Source organism: Oratosquilla oratoria, chromosome 18 (genome assembly GCF_046742065.1).
Source record: "Oratosquilla oratoria isolate Oo_2021 chromosome 18, ASM4674206v1, whole genome shotgun sequence".
Classification (NCBI taxonomy): domain Eukaryota; kingdom Metazoa; phylum Arthropoda; class Malacostraca; order Stomatopoda; family Squillidae; genus Oratosquilla; species Oratosquilla oratoria.
Genome location: NC_134794.1, coordinates 46,027,671 through 46,048,318, shown reverse-complemented (window position 1 = coordinate 46,048,318; position 20,648 = coordinate 46,027,671). Strand labels below are relative to the sequence as shown.

Genomic DNA, 20,648 nt, shown 5'->3' with positions numbered 1-20,648 from the left:
ACCCCTCACCCTGACACCCCCACCCCAGTACCCATTCCAACACACCGTGGCAGACCTGTTCCAGCTCGACGGACGAGTATATTTAGCGTACGCAGACAGGCTCACGGGCTGGCTGGAAATAGCGCACTTGACCAGCGGAGCTACATCAAGCAAGCTCTCGTCAATACTTCGACAGTACTTCCATCGGTGGGGCGCACCAGAGTCAATCTCGACAGACGGTGGAACCAACCTAACCAGCGAGGAGATGCGCAACTTCTTTGGGAAATGGGGAGTGAAGGGAAGAGTCGCCTCTGCCCACTTCCCACAGTCGAACGGGCGTGCAGAGGCGGCAGTCAAGTCTGCCAAGAGGCTACTTCGCGACAACACAGGCGTCGGAGGGAGCCTTGACACCGACAGAGCAGCGATGGCGTTACTGCAGTATTTAAACACGCCTCTACGCGGGGTGAACAAGTCACCAGCGCAGCTGGCCATGGGCAGGCAGCTGCGGGACGGTGTCCCAGTCCACAGGCAACACTACAAAGTAGACATCCACTGGCGACACGCCCTCCGGACAAGGGAGCGTGAGGCAGTACGGCAACAGGAAGCATGGGTTGAGAACCAAGGCACGCCCAGTTCGCTGCCCCCATTAACGCTTGGTACCCGTGTATTTGTGCAAGACCAGTTCACGAAGCTGTGGGACAGACGAGGCGTGGTCAGTGAAATACTGCCGCATCGTCAGTATACAGTCAAGCTCGAGGGAAGTGGACGACTGACGCTACGCAACCGCAGGCATCTGCGAGGCGGTGCTCAATTGTCTTGAGAATGTAGTCAAAAGTGTCTTTGCTTATCCGTGTATACTCAAAAATCCCTTTTCGAGTCCCTCCTCAAATTATTAAAAAAATTATGATATTCTTCATACAGTTTCCTTTTGCTATTTATTTCATGTATTCCTCATTTTTCTTATTCAGTTTTACATGAGTACTCTCGAGCAATATTAGCTCATCATCAGACGATGAGCTTGGCATGTTTATTTCACAGCTGGTAAATAATAGAGAAACCAAGGCAGCTATCAGGCTGGATCCTAAGGACTTCCCATACACGAAGTGAATAGTGCATGGTAACTCTGTGGAAATAATTGGTGCAACCCCATCTTGAATGCTGCTGCCAACTCTGGCCACAAACGAAATATCAGATATAACAGAGCTGGAATGCCACAGTGATCTTTCACAAGGAAGATACAAGGATTACAACATCTTGGCTACTGGGAAAGGGTTGTAAAGCTACAACTGTACTCCCTCTAGCGGCACAGTGAGGTACAGTCACTAAAAAAGTATCGGTAAGAAATCGCACGCAAATGGACGTAAGTAAACGCTAAACTCTGACACATTGTTCAAAAGACTTGGAAACTGGTACGCCTTCGAATGGAATTCGTATCACATTCATAATGCTTCACAGTCGACAGAAACCATCAGAGGAAACAAATGCAGTTTGGCTATTTGTTAAACATGTCAGTTATGCACAACGGAAAAGGTGATAAAGCGAGACACCTCCGGAGCAGTGACATATTCTTATTAATAATGATGCTTTCTCGACAGAAGATGGGATCTGTTATACGACGAAAAGAAAATAAGAAATATGGGTTCTTTATTTTGAACAAACCCTGTATGTGGTAGATAAGTTTAAAACGGTAAACAGAAGGGGAGCCACACGACCAACTGTCTGGTGTGCCACGCACCTCACTACAACACTACTACCTCTCATATCCGCTTGTTAGACATTTGTTATCTTAGGATTAAGCATTAGCAGCTGTTTGTTGTCACCTTTGGTCACATGATATATTAGATGAGTTCTGGTGTTCCATCCATATTTTAGGGGGTTCAGGTGTGTGTGTGATTCACCATGGTAATGGTTCACGTGTTGGATACATGACGACAGCTATTAACTTTCCAGATGAGAGCTCAGAGCTCGTATGACCGATCTATGGGTAATACTGTGGCGTTACACGCACACACACCTCCAACTCCCCGTCCACGAGAGTTGGAGTAACAACCCGCAGCGCAGCGATACTAATTTTATTTCAGGCCTGGGCGGGATTCGAACCCGGACCGCCGTAGTGGCAGGCGAGAACTCTAACCACTGCGTCACGAGGTTGTGTAATTGAGTGTGTGTGTGATTTCAGTAACAATAGAATATTAAGAATTCTTGTCGGTGCAAATATAATTACTTGCAATCTTGTCACATCTTCACGCATTAAATTCTTACTCTGCACCATGTATCTTAACGAGTGGGAAAATGTAGGGCACAACTCTGTCACGACTACCTACTGTACAGAAACATAGATTCTATTGTTTCACTCGTCTCCCATGAACACCTAAAACCACCAACCGATACTTGTTTGAGTGTCTGTACATCATTATCTATACCTGGAAGATTCTTCGAAAACAGCTGGGTCCCTAATGTCAACATCACAGAAAAGACCTTCCGAGCTGCGGGCGAAAGCTGAGGAGACTATGAAGGCCGTTACACCTGAAAACTCCGTGGTGTATTACACCGACGGATCAGTAGATGCTGAGCGCATGACGGCGGGTGCGGGGTTTGTCACACACGACACACGATAGGGAGTTCGCTGCTCAATGCAAGCGGAGGGAATTGCAGTGGGACTAGCACTGACCCACGCCCTCAACACCCACCAAAGCCATGTTGTAATACCCACTGATAGTCTGTCATTGATACAAATTATCCATAATGACATACATCAAGACTATGTGCAACTAATGACATCTTTGCTGTTTCGGATAAGGTCCCTCCATGAGCAAGGACGGTTAGTCGTCCTCAACTGGATTCCCGGACACATCGGCCTGCCGGGGAACGAAGAGGCAGACTGAGGCAAGGAAGGTAGCGGCCAGTCATCATATGGACGGCAGTATTGGTGTGCCCCTGAGTCGGGGAGAGATCTTGAGCATCGCTGCGAGAACACTGACCCGACGAGAGGTAGAGAAGCACAACCTGATGACGCCCATGAGGCCGTCAGCCCTGCGGTACAAGAGGACTTCCAACTATGAGAAGTTTGCCACGGGAATGCGCCTCTCTAGGGCGCAAGAAGTGGTTCTACATCGCCTTCGTCTAGGGTATCGGTGTTTCTAGGAGATTGCGGGACGCCAAGAGGACTGCCAATACTGCGGCGCGGTGGGGGACAATACGCTGGTCCACTACCTGACTACCTGTCCAGGGTCTGGATTTCTTCGAGTGGGTCCCGCCACTTTACCGGAGGGACTAGTGAGGAGGCTGTTGGGCGCGCTCAATCCATACCGGCTTCGGCGCCTAATGGAAGTGCCACCTCATAGATAATATCCCCCATACTTTTCTCACTTTCCTTGATGAATATACACTGAGTATATAACCTATATACCACAAAGCATATCCGCTCACCACGACTTTTTTCTCTCTCTTTACAGCAAAGACGACTGGCTATCCTTACCTGGGATCCCGGAGGGCATGAACTGAGGCAAGACACACATCAGACCGGGAGGCAGAAGAACACCGGAGAGATGACTGACAGCATACACTCTTAGTACTGTAATTTATTGTAAAAGTCACTCAGACTTCCTAGGAGGTAGCGGGTTGTGACTCGCGCAAGTTTTCTTTTGTATATACTTGCAATCAATAAAAAAATATTAAGAGTAGCCTTTTCTCTTGGTAAGTTGTTCATTTTTTCAGGTACCCTTTCCACACGAAGCAGAGACAGTTTACCAGTATTAACTACAACATTTTTAAATTCGTAGATCTTTTAACACAAGCATGGTGGGGGTTACTAGGCTGGATAGTGTGAGAAATGAGGAGGTGAGGAGGAGAACAGGGGTGAAAAAGGATTTGGGAGATAGGGTTGATGAAAGAATATTAGGATGGTTTGGACACATGGAAAGAATGAGTGAAGAAAGACTAGTAAAAGAGGTATGGAAGGCAGATGTGGAGGGAGTGAACATGAGGGGACGTCCTAGGATGAGGTGGATGGATGGGGTGAAGGGGGCTTTGGGGAAGAGGGGAATGTCTGTTGAGGAAGGAAGGGAGAGGACGGAAGACAGAGGTGAGTGGAGAATGGTTGTATATGGATGATGTTGTGATTGCATGAGGAGGAATAGGCGGGGGGGTGGGGGCCGGGGTAGTATGTGTGAGTAAATTTTGACGCAGCCCGAAGGGATTTCTCCCCGTCCTCGCCTTATATGCAGAGGGGGACGGAGAGGGGGGGTCGCCGATTAAATGAAGCGGCCTTGCTGTGGATGTACTGTGTCTTGCGACACTGCTTCTGACCCAGGGCGGTGGGCAGGGTGCAGGGATGACCCGTCATCCAGGAGGTGCTCAGATGAGAGGAGGGGTGTGGAGTGTATTTAGGGATGAAATGGGTGGGAGTGTTTTTATGCCTTTCCCTTTTTGGCTACCTCCCTTGGAAGGGGGAAAAAGCCTTGGTATATGTATGTAGCAATGACAGTTAACAATACAACCACAACAGTTTTGAATTTCGTAGCTCGTTTCAACCACGCGGCTTTGTTTACAAATTACGAAGACTGCCAAGGGGTTGGGTTGACTGGAAAGAGCATATTGTTATTACACCCTCTCTACCTCCGGAAAAAGAAATATATTTATAACACAGTCACAGTACAATGACTTCAAGCAACAAATCTACGTTAGTAAAGTCAAAGAAAAGAACATATAAAGTAGCAGATGTTATAGTGAAGAAAAAAACAAGAGCTGAACCAGTTTTAAGTAAGTGATATATTTACAATATAACCCTACGCACTCTGATAAGCTGGTCAACTGTATACCCATTTATATGAGTCAATTTGGAGGCTCCAGAGGCAGTACCTGTTTGGTCCTGTAGCTGAGGCTCTTATTTAAGTACCATAGCCGTAAGCCGGCATAGATCTAGATGATAGAATTGTTTTAAATTAGAAATATATTTATAATAATATTAAATTAATCATGTGCAAGGTATTGACAGAAGTACTGAGGGCATATTATTATTCCATATCTAATGGTCACAGCTTTGGTAATGTATTTGCCTTTAGCAGGAATGGAAAGGGTAAAATTTTAATTGTGCACACCTATGCGACAAAGCAACAAAAAATTAATTATTAGTTTTGTAAATTATAATAGATTAACTTAATATGGAATTTTCTTGGCAGAAATAAATGAAAACAGTTGTTAAAACCTTATTCATAACGAACAAAGTTGCGGCGGTTGAATGATACGCCATGTTTGTTTTAATATTCGCCGAGGTCGAAGAAATGAAAGGTTGATAAATTAGTCTATTCTAACCTAACGTAACCTACCTAACCTAACCTAACCTATTTCTAATTAACCTATTTAACCTAACCAATGTTTAGTAATTTGGTACCTCAAATTCTAAAGATCATCTGGGTCATCGTTGTCACAGATGCTGATGGCCCGATTATTATTGTACCTTGGGCAATTTTACAGATGACAGCAGAATCCTGTGTTCTCTCATAAAGTCCAAGGAAGCCCTATTGTGTTTGTAACAGCGCTTATTAATGTCACCTGGAATTGGAGAACACCTGGTCCTCAATGTGAAAGCCATTTTCTGATAGTGACTGGACTGGCATGGCGTCCGAACTGTATCCTAGCGGCTTTGTTCCTTAGTAAATTTGCTTGTAGCAAGGTATTTTTTATTTTTTATTTCAGCCAAGAAAATTGCATATTACGTTCATGTGTTATAATTTACAAAAATAATATTTAATTTTCTAATGCTATATTGTGTAGGTGTGCACAACTAGAATAATACTGTGGAAAGACAACATGGTGTCTCAATCACTATGATTGCAGCTTTATTTGGGTATTTTATATTATATATATATATATATATATATATATATATATATATATATATATATATATATATATATATATATATATATATATATATTTTTTAAGTCCACACCTACACGATATAGCATTAGAAAATTAGATATTAATTTTGTAAATTATAATACATCAATATAATAGATATTTTTCTTGGTGGAAATCAATAAAAAAACATCCACAAATGAATGAAGTTGTATTGACTCCTTTAGATGCCATCATTGTTTTGATAGATTCGGAGGTCGAAGATGATGACCCTGATGACCTGCAGAATTACAGGTATTGCATTACTAATTGCAGGCTAATTTAGGTAGGTAGGTTAGGTTAGGTAGGTAGATTAGAATAGACAAATTTATCATACTTTAATTTCTTTGACTTTAGCATCTACCAAAACAAAGATGACATCTCAAATGGTCAAAACACTGTTTGTGTATCGCTTTTAACAACTTTTTCAGTTATTGATTTCTGCCAAGAATAACATATGTTACTTTGATATATTATAATTGATAAAATCATGATTTAATTTTTTACTGCTATATCATATAGGTGTGCATTTCTAAAAGTTTACCTTTTTTATTATTGATTTCTGCCAGTAAAAACTTGTATTATGGCGATGTATTATATTTACAAAATTAAAATTTAATTTTCTAATGCTCTATCACATAGGTGTGCACTTCTGAAAAGATACCGAAATAAGCTATAGTATATGCTGTATACATATATGATTTTTAATGGAACATAGATACAAATAGATAAATAAATGACCTTGTAGATAAGTTTTTGGTTATCACCATGGTCAGTCTGGGGACACACCACTCCCACATCTGTTTAGGCCTCACAATGGAAGTGCTCTGTGTTTGAGTCCATTGCTGCTCCTTGTGAGATTGGGCTCTGCAGGATTGGAGGCTCATCTTGGGTGTTGTCCTGGAATTTGTCTAACCTCTTGAAAGCCTTGCTGACACCTGTTATGTCCTTTTATCTCTCATGGAAGACAATTAGAGAGTCTGGGAGCTAACACATAAGCTTTCCACCTGGATTGTCTTCAGTTGCTGTGAACAGCTGCTTATGGACCTTATTTCAGAAGTTATACCAAATCTGCAGTGATATTTCCCTTTAATACCACCTCCTTCATTTTGTGATGGGTCTGGTGCTTTGCCTTTGAGGACTCACTAGACATAAATCATTGTATAGTGCTCTCTGTGTCTCTGCAGTGAGTAGAGCTTGAGGTTTTTAAGCTTCTATTAATTCAGGGAGTCCTCAGCTAACCTTCTCATGAACACTGTCTGGACATACTCAAGCTCTTGTATCTCCTTGACTTTATGTTGAGACCATAGTTGGCATACATACGCCAGCTTTGATACTACCAGGGTTTTCTACAGAGGTAGGAAGTGTGAGCAGCAGAAGAAATGTTGATGTGGTCTACCTTGACTTTGCTAAAGTGTTTGGAACTTATGAACTTTCATCTCACCCACATGCACAACAATTTATATATATTTTTGTATCAAACTTACAACAACTCTAACAACTTTTCTTGTAGCATTTTTCCCAGAAATTAATATTAGGGGAATATTAAACCTGACCTAACATACCTAACCTAACTAGCCTAACCTAAACAACCTAACCTAAAGCTAGCCTACCTAATCTACATGACCAAACCAAAAATCATACAGGTACTGTACTAACCACATCATCTTCAGACTCAAAACAAACACCTGTCATTGGCTAATCAAGAATATTCCCCAAACATTCATAGATGGCCCTCCACATGCTTGCAACAGAAATGGCACTTTGGTGGTGAGTAGGGGGAAGGTTATGGGATTTATTTTTTCACCATCCCTTAATATTAATTTGCAGGAAAAATGTTACTAAGAAAAGTTGTTGGAGTGGTAGTACAGATGCAAAAAATATATAAATTGCTGTGCAAGCAGGTGAGATGAAAATTCACAAATACCTAGTATTTGATAAGGTAGAGCACAGGATGCTGCTACACAAAGTGAAGAATAGGGACATCAGTGGAAAACTGGTACTATGGCTCCATGAATTTCCAAGTGATAGAAAGCAGAAAGTAATAGTGGATGGACCCCAGTCAGAAAGCTTAGTGGTAATTAGTGGAGTGCCACAGGACTCAATGCTTGACCCACTGCTCTTCCTGGTCATGATAAGTGACATAGAACAAGAGGTTAGAATGTTCTAAGTGTCCTTGCTTGCTGATGATACCAGGATCTTTCGAGAAACTACAACCAGAGACAATTCCAAAAGGTTATAAAAAGATCTGGAGGCAGTATACAAGTGGTCAAGTGAAAACAACATGGTGTTCAATAACAAGAAATTTGAACTGATAAGATATGGGCCAAATGAAAATCTAAAATAATACTGGTACACTTTGGGTGTGGGTACAGAGGAAATAAAAACAAGGCAAATACTGAGAGACCTGGGGTTGTGGATGAGTGATGACTGTGGCTTCAAAGCACATATAACCCATACCACATCAGGAAGCCCGAGCACTTGCTACTTCTGTGGAAGACCTGGTAGTGACAGAGTTCGAATATGTTTGCCAGCTATGGTCTCCACACAAAATCAAGGAGATACAAGAATTTGAGCGGTTGAGAGGGTATTCTCAAGGTGGTTAGTCAGTAACTCCCAGAATTACTGGGAGAGGCTGAAAAACCTAAAGCTCTACTCACTATAGAGATGCAGAGAGTTTGTTGTTACTAATATTCTTTTCCAATGACAATCCTTACTATATAGTGATTTATGTCTAGAAAGTTGTAGAGGGCAAAGCACCGAACCCATCACAAAATAAAGGAGGTGGTATCAAAGGGAAACACCACCCTAGGTTTGGTAGGACCTGCAACAGAAGGTCCATAAGCAGCTGTTCACAGCAATTGAAGATGATCCAGGTGGAAAGCTTCACCTGCGCTGACTCCAGACTCTTTAACTGTCACCCAAGAGAGATAAGGGACCTAACAGGAGTTACCATGGATGCTAGACAAATTCCTATACAATAGCCCAGATGAGCCTCCAATCCTGCATAGCCCAACCTCACAAAGAGTGGCAATGAACTCTATCGCAGACTATTTCCAATACATGAGGCTCAGGTGGAGATGTGGGAGTGGTGTGTCCCCAGACTGGACATGGTGTTAGCACCAAAACCTATCTACAAGATCTACAAAATCCACTTGACTTGCAGCTCAGGCACTTTGTTTTTGGTCATGTATGTAATGTTTAGACAGTGTTCTGTGGTATTTCACATTCTTGAGTCCCTAGAACTTAATACAGTGAGACCTCTCCTTAACAGACGTTAATTAGCTGTGTTTTCGTAGTGTTTTTGGTGCTGTTGTTTAGTGCGTGCAATCACTATGCCACCCAAAAACCACTCCAAAACACCAAAAACACATCGAAAACACCGCAAACACAGCTAATTAACCCCTTCCATACGGTGCCGCACACGTCTTGATTATATTTATTGTAGTCGCCCCTCCATAATGACATTCTTTCTAATTCTTTTGTAGTCGCATTTTCTATGGTTATCAAAATTCCCGGGTGAAGCTCCCACGAACGATATACGCGGTGAATATCTTTTCTGATGCGAGTATTATTACGACCCGTCGTACGGCTGGCTTTGGCTGCTGCCACCGAGATCTAAGCCCATGACGCCTACGTGTGCGGCACCGTATGGAAGGGGTTAACGTCCGTTAATGAGAGGTCTCACTGTATGTAAAAAATTGTCAAGTCCCTGGGGAGAAATTTGTAGTCCCCCATTTCATTATTAGATTTTTCATAATTTCACAAATAAATAGTAAATAACAAAGATTGATTACAGTATACGTTATAAAATTTGTTTTCAACAAGTAGATAATATATTTTGAAAATAGTGTTTTTTATTGAATTGTGTAAATTGCCTTAGTTACTGCAATAAAAGGTCTAGCAATAATGATCATGCAGATGACCTATGATATTATAGTACTTGGAATTAAGAGGAAATTCTTGGGAAATGTTGTGACATGTTACAGAATTAAATTTCTGGCTTCTGCAATTGGACAGACTTCAGGAAGAAATAATACAAAACTAGGTCAGATGTAAGAAAGGTACAAAACTAGGTTAGGGCTAGCTTTCAGTATAAACAAAAATGGCATGATCATTTATGGAAGATTTTCATAAATAAAATTGAAAATACAGCAATAAACATTAAAAATTAAGTTCATAGTTTTACATATACATTCACATCCCGAGGATGTGATATGATGTAATTTTTTTTCATTCTTTTTAACTCCAGTGCATATACAGGTAATCAAATGGCATAATCAAGAACAATGTTTAGACATAATTTTCATGTCTGTAGTCTTCATGAATTACTCCTCATAGCCAAATTTGTGAGAAAAATTACCCTAATACTGGTATCCAATTTTTTTTTTTTTTTTTTTGTTCTTTTTTGCCTTTAAAAAGACTGGGAAATGCTCAGAATAACACTGTTATTTTTCAAATTAAATATGTTTTTTGTCTTGGTTTTCTGTACTTGTTTGGATGAAACAAGGGATGGGGTCTTTATAGCATTTTCATCACTGGAAGGGTGGGAATGGAAATAGTGTTTAGGGATGGGACCTCTATATGCACATATACCATAAGGCCTTTCCCAATTTTAGGGGGGATGGCTGGCTATGGCATGCACCCACCCTCCATCCAACACAAATCTGTTGTCCTTCTTCTCTTAGCTCCTTGTGGATGGAGGGGCATCCTTATCCCTTGCCCACTGACCCATTAAGTATTATAAGTATGAAGAGTAGTCAAGTGAAATATCCAGGATGTGTTTTCATGAGCACATGTTGGGTATTTCAAGATCTTGTCTCCCTCTTCTTAGGTAAGAGACAAGTTGGAAAGGGCTGAAAGTCCTCAAAACTGGATTCATAGCAAGTATTGAAAACCTAACCCTAAACTGCGACTGTATTTCTTCCACCTTTTCTCAAAAGGAGAACTGACAACTGCTCCTCATATACTGCTCTTAAGTTGGTTACATAGAAACTATCATGCACCAATACAACACAAACAGCTGTTCAAAATTTCCTCCCTTCTATGGGAGGACCCAAGGCTCATTGCCAGTCACTGTGGAGATTCAGGTTTCCAGCCAGTGAAACTCAAGGCAATAGTTATTCTTAATTTCATTATAGGATTGCAATTCCAGTGACCTTTTCAAATGGTTCCCTGGAGCCTGGCAGTGGTCTTACAGCAAAGCTGCATACCAACAACTCAACTGAATTCAGACGCAGGCAGCGACAGAGATTAGCAACACTTGATACAGATAAACTAAACTACTTTGGAAAAAACTTTGGGATTGATGAAGTTACAACTGTGAAGGAACAAACATTCATCGGGATTTATGACAAGGATACTTGTAAGTATAGTTCAAACATTCATGCCGTAATTTTGTAATCCAATTGTACAGACTGAAACTGGATAGATTACAAGTAAAGATATAATATTACACTTGGTTCATATTTCTTCTTTTACATTTCTAAAAATTTCATGAACATGTCTTTTGCCCAGGTAAAATGAAACTAGTAGAAATGAGTTGCTTCAACATGAAACCAAGGATTATTGTGCCCTCCAGCAAAAATCCTGTTTTGGTTAATTCAGAACAAACCCAAACCTACATGGAAAAGCAGGAGCAGTTTGCAGAGGACTTTGGAACAAAGAAAGCAAAGTTGAAAATGGATAGGGTCAAATTGAGTAAGGTAATTTTTTTTCTTGGTATTTATGGAGTGATGAAGAACTCCTTCATAGGATTCTGGGAATTCCCCCCCCTCCCCCCAGTTAATAACAAGAGAGTTAGTAGGGGTGCCTTGTCTACCAACACAGCATGCCTATTAACTGTCTTGTTATCTGGAGCCTCCCCACCTACCACCTCCAGAATATCACTTCTGCTTCCTTCCTTGTCATCACCATGTGAGTTTCGAAGGATGATAGATGAACATTCTTGGTATTTCAAATGCTGGGGTGTGGGGTACATATTTCAGTATTGCTCTGCTTCCTTTGACAAGTGTGGCTGGTGTTCAGGCACTTACTCCTCCCATACTTGCCCACATCACATCTCCTCTGAGCCTAACACATCTGTGTGGAAATGCCCCTACTGTCACAAACCTGGGGTCAACATTTGGCACAGATGTACAAAATGTTCTCAGGTAGCCACCTCCCAGACTACAGATGTGCCACTACCACCATCAAACACATCTGTGTGGAAATTCCCCCTCTGTCACAAACCTGGGGTCAACATATAGCACAGATGTACAAAATGTTCTCAGGTAGCCAGCTCCCAGACTACAGATCTGCCACTACCACCACCACAGTTGTGCCCAAGAGCCATCCCATTGCTGTCACACTAAAACTTGCCTGACTCACTGCAAGTAATTGCCCTCCATGGGGCCATTACCATCCTAGCAGCATGTTGCACAGCCATTACAATGCACTGCCACACAGCAAGTCTGCTGAGCGTACCATTGCCTCACTTGTTGATCCCACCACATTGTTATTATGACTGTTGCCACCTTTTTTGATAAACTGGAGGCTCTCACTAGCTTGTTAGAAAGGTTCAGTAACCAAGTACCTATCAAGCCACCACACCACATGCCTCAAAATGGCCAAAGGTAGACTTCACTAGTGAGATGAAACTTCACATCATCACATGAAATCCTCGTGGCATCAGCACTTATCTGAAGATTACTTCCCTCAAGATTCGTGTAGTTTGCCACCTACCACAAGTTGTATTTATCCAAGAAGCTTTTGTTGGCTGCCATGTTCCTGGGACAGAGGCACCCCTGCTCTTAGGTTACATCACATATTTCCATCATGTCAGGAATGGCCTTTTGAATTACATTCACTCTTCTAATCCCCATGAACTGCACTGCTCAACCTGCAATGACATGACATTCCAACTCTTTGAGATATCCATAGGTAATGGGAAGCTGTGACTCAGCAATGTTTACTCTGCTCCAGGAAAGATCATTCTCTCTGCTCTCCCATCATCCATGTCTCATGGTGTGATGTACATGGGGGGCTTCAACACCTGGCACCCTGCCTTAGGAGATGTCTCCGCCTCCCTGAACTGTAGTGGGCTGCCTCTCCTTGAGTACATCTACAGCCACCATATCACTCACTGGCCCACTGGGGGGTGCCATACATGCCTGAGGAGGCACGCTTCACCACATCATCACATCTGGTCTAGTAGTGACACACGTCACACTTGGACTCCAGTACTCTCTACCAAGTGGACCTTCCCTTCACACCCACCTCTCCATTTCCATTCCCATCTGTGTCTCTTACATCTTCAATCCTCTACCAAGATTTGATTTCCAGTCACCTGAGAACCTGTACTCCTCCCTTGTTGCTTCAACACATGATTTTTACACCCATTTCATCACATGGCCACAAATCAAAAGATGCCACAAGGTCCATTCCTGGACACTGGACCAATACAGGCAGAAAAGAAGGCTGTGAGAGATGGTCTTGTCTTTCAGGGACAGCCAACACCTGCTAGTCTCCTCCAGTACCAGTCATCCAGAGATGACCTTTTCTCCACAACGCACACACTGCCCCTCATTCACCACATCTTACAACACTTAGTCACAGCTCAAGAACACTCTCAGCACAAGCTTTTTGTGGATTCCCTCCCATGTTGGAATCGCTGCCAATAAAAAGGCAGATCTCCTCATCAAAAATGCCTATGAACTGCCACTGCCTGATATCAGCATGTATCTGAGCTATACATCGGGCTGATGATGTATGGGTTAAGGAAAGCAAGTAAATGTCTTGGTAGCCACTCACCTATACAGATAAATTGACCAAAAAAAGAAAAAAAGAAAAGAAAAAAAAACATCATAGCAACTACAAAATAGCTACTAAGGACACCCAAGTTTAATTAGACATGCTAGAACAATTGCTAGGAAGCTCGCTGGCTGAACGGGTTAGGGCGTTGTTACTTGCAGTGAAGGTCGAGGTGAGGGTGGTTCAAATCCTGCCACCAGTGATGTTGAACCAAGGGCATGGTTCATTAAATTCCACGCTACAAAGCCCTCTGTGAGGGGCACCGTCCTAGCCTCCCGATAGGGTGGGGAGTGTGTGACGTTAAAACATATCATCATCATCATCAGAACAATTGCTTAGAAGGAATATAGATATCATCAGTAACTTTACTCATTTGAAACAACCATAAATCAAAGAAACATCCAATATTAGAATTGAATGGCCAAATTCTTAAAAAAAAAGCCTCACTTTAGTCCATACAGAGACCATACAGTGAAAATAAAGAAAAGAAAAAGAAGAGGAAGAAAAAAGTTTACTAGAATCCCTAGCAAGTACAGGCTTTGGATAGAAATCATTCTGTTAATCTTCATACATATAAGTGTATGAAGATTAAATGAAGCGGCCTTGCTGTGGATGTGCTGTGTCTTGCGGCACTGCTTCTGACCCAGGGCGGTGGGCAGGGTGCAGGGATGACCCGTCATCCAGGAGGTGCTCAGATGAGAGGAAGGGTGGGAGGGGTGTGGAGTGTATTTAGGGATGAAATGGGTGGGAGTGTTTTTATGCCTTTCCCTTTTTGGCTACCTCCCTTGGAAGGGGGAAAAAGCCTTGGTATATGTATGTATGTAATCTTCATACAGTTCCTGAGAATTACATTTGACTACACTTCCATAGTATGATTTTCAGCAATCAAGAAAACATAGATACTCTAAAAACTATACAAAATATAGCATTGGAAGTAATAAGAAGATGCACCGAAACCACCCCCATAGAACATCTTACACAAACCAAGTCTCCCCATAGAACATCTTACACAAACCAAGTCTCCCCATAAAACATCACATGAAAATGATACATGCACATTTCTATGCAAGAGCCCTCAACTTTGGTCACTTATCTCAGTTACATCATACAAGCACAATCAACTGAACATGTCAAAGAAATGGTCTATGTATATACCATTAGGTTTCTTCCCCCATATAAGGGAGGTAGCCAGCTAAGGCTTGTCAGCCAGGTATCCACTTTGTATTTATTAAGAATATGAGTTAATGAAGAAGCTGGTGATATATTGTACCTGTAATGTATTTTGCAACATCTTTTTCAGGTGAATGCAGAGGAAATGGAATCAGCAATGAGTCAAGCAGTCAAAGATGTCACAGTGGCTGAGAAAGAGCTGGACTGGGCAAAAGGAATGAAATATGAAGACGTACTTCCACCATGCAACAGAGAGGTGGTTTGAATGATTTTATTTAGAAAAAACATTTTCAGGGGTTCACCAGCACAAACCACCACCACCCAGTTTTTCTTTCCCTTTTTGTCTTTTTCTTTTAGCGAGTGACCAAGAAACAGTGCCACACTAGTTCAAGAAAAACAACAATCCAAAGTTTCATTTCAGAGATATCTAATGGATAGTTAGAAGGATTGTTGCCAGTCACTGTTTAGGTTGTGGATTTATTATTATTATTATTACCCCATCTGGGTTATTAGATGCATGTAGCTGATACTTTAGGGTCTATATGGGGTGCCTCTACAGACCAGAGCCACACATCATTTTGTCTATAATAGAGGAAATCACTATTCATAGAGAAATGATGCTACTTTATTATTCTGTGACTGTCCCTCTATTATGCTGTCCCCATTCTTAATACTGCCCTGTACCACTTCTCTGAATATTCATTTTCTTTTTTGCCAAACCCTGTAGTATGGGAGAAGAATACTACCACTGAGTGACCCCACTTGAGTCATGAAAGGCAATAAAAATGGGATGGGCCTAGGACTAGGCATCCTACTCTCTGTAGCCCCAAAGGGAATATATCTAAAAAAAGCAGACATAAGAAGGTTTGGGAGGAGTTTTCCAACCAGAACTCTAAAGTTTGGATCTTTTAATGTGTGTGGATGTGGTACAGATGATAGTAAAAGGGAAAAGATAGGCAGTATGTTTGTAAGAAGAAAGATGGATGTGTAGGCATTGAGTGAAACTAAGTTGAAAGGGAGGGGGGAGTTTGAGTTTGGGAGTGTATTTTGGAGGGGTTCGGGAGTGAAGAGAGCTCAAGGGAGAAAAGGGGTGGTTATACTAGTAAATGAATTGATAAACATATGGAGTGGAAGGAGGTTTCTTCAAGGTTAATGTGGATGATGGTGAAACTGGGAAGGGAGATGTGGGTTTTTGTAAGTGGATATGGGCCTGGTAGTGAGAAGAGTGTAGGTGAAAGGGAGGCTTTTTGGATAGATTGAGTGCATAGAGTGTTTAGGGAGAAATTTCAATATAGCAGTATTGGGAGATCTCAGTGCTAGGGTAGGAGATAAACCAATAGATTGAGTGGTTGGGAACTGGAATTCCAGGAAAAAAATTGTAGGGGAGAGATGATGGTGGAGATATATCTAGAAAGAGATAGGTAGTTAGTAAATATAAAGGAAGATAAGGAGGGAAAGGTAGTTGCAGTGGGAAGCACTAAGAAAATGACCATGATGAATGAGGAAAATGGAGGAAAAATAAGGAAAGATGAGGTGAAAGCAGTTATTAAAATGATGAGAATAGGTAAGGCACCTGGGTTGGATGGGTGTCATGCAGTGTGTCAATAAAAGGAAGCTACAGTGATGGTGGACTGGCTGGTAAGGTTGTTTAACATTTGTCTAAAAGAGGGTAGAGTGCCTGTATAGTTCTGTTTTACAAGGGAAAAGGGGACAGTTGTGAGTGTAGTAGTTTCAGAGGATCAGTTTGTTGAGTGTAGTTGGGAAGGCTTATGGGAGGGTTTTGATTGAGAGGATTAGGAGAGGAATAGAGTAATTGGTGAGGAACAGTTTGTGATTAGGACAGGTAGGTGTTGCGTGGATCAGATTTTTGTGGTAAGGCATATATGTGAAGGCTTTAGGAAAAGGTAAAGATGTTTTTTTTTTTGGGGGGAGGGCCTTTATGAATTTGGAAAAGGCTTATGACAGGGTAGACAGGAAGGCACTGTGAGAGGTATTGCAGATATATGGGATAAAAGGAAAGCTGTTAAGAGCAGTCAAGTTTTTATGAGACTAGTAGAGCTTGTGTTAGAATTAGAAATGGAGAGAGTGAGTGGTTTGAAGTAAAGGTGGGACTTCACTAGGGATGTGTTATGTTGCCTTGGCTGTTCAATTTTACATGGAGTAGTGCAAGAGGTAAATTCAACAGTAATGTGTCTGGGATTGGAGATGATAAAGAAAATGGAGAAAAATGGGAGATAAGCCAGCTGTTGTTTGCTGATGACACTGCACTTGTAGCAGGATCAGAGGATGGATTAAGGAAGTTAGTGACAGTTTGGGAAGGTGTGTGAAAGAAGGAAGTTGAAGATAAATGTGGATAAAAGCAAGGTGATGAGATGTACTAGGAGAGAATATGGTGGCAAATTGGAAGTGTGTATTAAGGGAAAGAGACTGGAAGTGGATAGCTATAGATATTTGGGTGCAAATGTGGCAGGAAAGGGAGGAGTGGTGGAGGTAGAATGTAGATTGAGAGAAGCAAATATATGCTTTAGGGGATTGAAAAGTGTAATGAGAAATAGACATTTGGGAATGGATGCTAAGAGGAGATTGTATGAAGGAGTGATTGTACCAACAGCACTAAATGGAGCAGAAACATAGAACATGAGAGGAAGAGTTTAAATGTGTTTGAGATGAAATGCCTGAGAAGTATGATAAGGGTTACAAGGCTGGATAGAGTGTGAAACAAGGAGGTGAGGAGAGTGGGGGTGGAAAGGGAGTTGAGAGATAGGGATGATGAAAGAGTATTGGAATGGTTTGGACATATGGAAAGAATAAGTGAAGAAAAATTAGTAAAGAAGTGTAAAAGGTAGAAGTGGAAGGAATGAACATGAGGGGGTGACCAAAGATGAGAAGGGATTTCTCCACATTCTCTTTTTCTGCATGAGGGGACGGAGAGGGGGGTCGCCAATTAAATGAAGCAGCCTTACTGTGGATGTGCTGTGTCTTGCTACATTGCTTTTGACCCAGGCAGTGGAAAAGATGCAGGGACGACCCATCATCCAAGAGGAGCCAAGGAAAGAGGGAGGGAGGGTGGTGAATGGGAATGGAGTGTATGGTTATGAAATCGTGTGGGAGTGGACTTGTGCCTTTGACTTTGGCTACCTCGCTTGTGAGGGGGAAAAAGCTGTTTGTATATGTATGTATTATAATTATTATTGTAATTATGATTATTATTATATGGGATTGGAATGGGTGGGAGTGGGTGCATGCCTCTTGACTTGACTACCTCTCTCTCATAAGGAGGAAAAAACTCTTGATATAGAGAGATAGGTATTATTGGTATTATACTGTATTATTATTATTGTTAGGATGAGATGGATGGATGGGGTGAAAGGGGCTTTGGGGAAGAGGGGAATGTCTGTTGAGGATGGATGGGGGAGGACAGAAGACAGGTGAATGGAGAATGGTTGTTTATGAATGATGTTGTGATGCATGAGGTGGAATGGGTTGGGGGATAGGGGATGAGGTAGTATGTGTGAGAAAAATTTGACGCACCCCGAAGGGGGACAGAGAGGGGGGGTTGCCGATTTAATGAAGTGGTCTTATTGTGGATGTGCTGTGTCTTGCGACATTGCTTCTGACCCAAGGCAGTGAACAAGATGCAGGGATGACCCGTCATCCAGGAGGTGCCAAGATAAGAGGAAAGGTAGAGGGTGGAGGGGAGTGGAGTGTATTAGGGATGGAATGGGTGGGAATGGATTTTATGCCTTTGTTTTTTGGCTACCTCCCTTGTAAGGGGGAAAAAGCCTTTGGTATATGTATGTATATTACTATTATTATTATTATTATTATTGCCATTATTGTTGTTGTTGTTGGATGTTTGCTGACCGAGTGGGTTAGGGCATTGCTTCTTGTGATAGAGGTTGAAGTCATGATAGTTCCAACCCTGCCACCAGTAAGTTGAACCAAGGGTATAGTTCATTAAATTCCATGCTACAGAGTCCTTTAAGGGGCATCGTCCTAGCCTCCTGATAGGTTCTTTCACGATGTTAAACTGAATCAGATTATTATTTTCATGACCAACCTAAGTGACACCTATATTGTGACATTGGAAGAAAGAAAAAAGTGTGTGTTCTTGAGAAGTTTACATGAGGGGTTTTAGAGAATCTCAGGTAGGGTAATCAAACTCTTCATTAGAATTCATTTTTATTTACATAAGTAAAAACACTATCAAAATACATGGAACATAGAAGCATATAAATCCAAAAAATAGAATAATAACATAATGCACAGAATTATTTTAAGTACATGAGGGGTTTTAGAGAATCTCAGGTAGGGTAATCAAACTCTTTGTTAAAATTGATTATTATTTACATAAGTAAAAACACAATCAAAATACATGGAACAAACAAGCATATAAATAGAAAAAAAAAGTATAACAACATAGTGCACAGAATAATTATAAATATATGAAAATCTTAAGTATCATCAAAGTATCAAATCTGTTACATATTTCACATGAATAATGTGAAATGACTTAATACGGCATTACCAGACAGGGTGACTAGTTTTGGGCTTGTATGCAGCATGTTAGAACTGGTGTGCTGACTGAAGTCTTGATTAAGGTGGAGAGAAGTCAAGAGTCTTGATCTCTGTTGCTAAAGTTGCTCTAATGAAAACATAATTAGAATGCCTTGGTGTCTCAAAGCAAATGAGTAGTTTGGAAGCCAGATGTGTAATGACCACTGGTAGTAGGGAATTCTTCTGGTTGTTGGGGAACACCTTGTAGTTTCATATTGGAGAAATAGCAGTGAGTGTGCTGAGCCTTACTTAGCTTTCATCTAGTAGTCATTGAGCAGATATCTGAAATGACTTGGGTGGCAAAGACTTGCAACTTTCCTTGGAGATGCCATACATGGGTTTCGGTAATTTGGATTGCTCACTACAATTTAAGAGATCCAAAGGATTTGTTTAGTTGAGATGTTGTAATGACAATGTAGAGAAATTCTACGTAATTGTCAGATGAACTGTGAGTGTCGGCTTCTCTGCTTGTCTCTTCTCTTAGCTTTCTCTTGTCTCTTCTCTCACATCCAATCTGCCTTACATAGTCATCTATGATGTTTTTAGCACCTCAATATGTAAGGTAGTTTACATTGTGACCAATCAATGGGTGAATGCACTCTTCCTGCCAGAGCTGAATATGTTTTGGGGTCCTGACATCATCAGAGCAATAATACAAAGTAGTGTGTAGCAACAATGAAGACAGGTACATACCTTACACAAAATAGGATTTAGATTACAACCATATATTACATATGACATGTCAATGAATGACTGGAATCATCATAAAATGTCTAAACATAGATTTTATTCACTCAAGGGCTTGACATTATTATTATTATACTGACATCATATGCTGGTGATGTTATCGGAAGTGTGCTGGTCTTGCATTAGCTTAGATTTGAGTCCCGCTGTTCTCTCCAATTCCTAACAGTGACTGTTACTTGCCCAATAGTCCAAGTGCATAGGGCAAAGGTGATGGCTTTGGCTGCAGTTGCACACATGGTATTTTCATGTGCTGGTGGTGTAATTGGAAGTGTGTTAGTCCTGGTTTTGCCTAGTTGTGGGATTAAACCATGCATTTCTTTGGTTCCCAGCAGTGACTGTTACCTGCCTCAACGGTCCACATACATAGGGCAAAGGTGATAGCGTTGGCCACAGTTACATACCTCCTGGGATAGGCTCCTCATTTTCTTCCTTCTTCTATACTGACATCTAAAAGTAATTTCTGCTTACCACTATAATGACGATCCCCCCCCCCCCCAATGCTGGGC

At 41.5% G+C, this 20,648-nt stretch overlaps 1 protein-coding gene across 1 annotated transcript in view; it reads left to right on the top strand.

Annotated features, from left to right (window-relative positions):
- Nucleotides 1–4,499: 4,499 nt before the first annotated feature.
- The window catches only part of Polr1E (RNA polymerase I subunit E), a 30,001-nt gene continuing 13,852 nt past the window's right edge, over nucleotides 4,500–20,648 (top strand). The window contains exons 1-4 of the mRNA XM_076201887.1: nucleotides 4,500–4,740; nucleotides 11,033–11,242; nucleotides 11,395–11,582; nucleotides 14,969–15,094. Coding sequence (XP_076058002.1) covers nucleotides 4,638–4,740; nucleotides 11,033–11,242; nucleotides 11,395–11,582; nucleotides 14,969–15,094 — 627 coding nt within the window. The 5' untranslated portion in view covers nucleotides 4,500–4,637. The remainder of the gene's footprint in view (nucleotides 4,741–11,032; nucleotides 11,243–11,394; nucleotides 11,583–14,968; nucleotides 15,095–20,648) is intronic.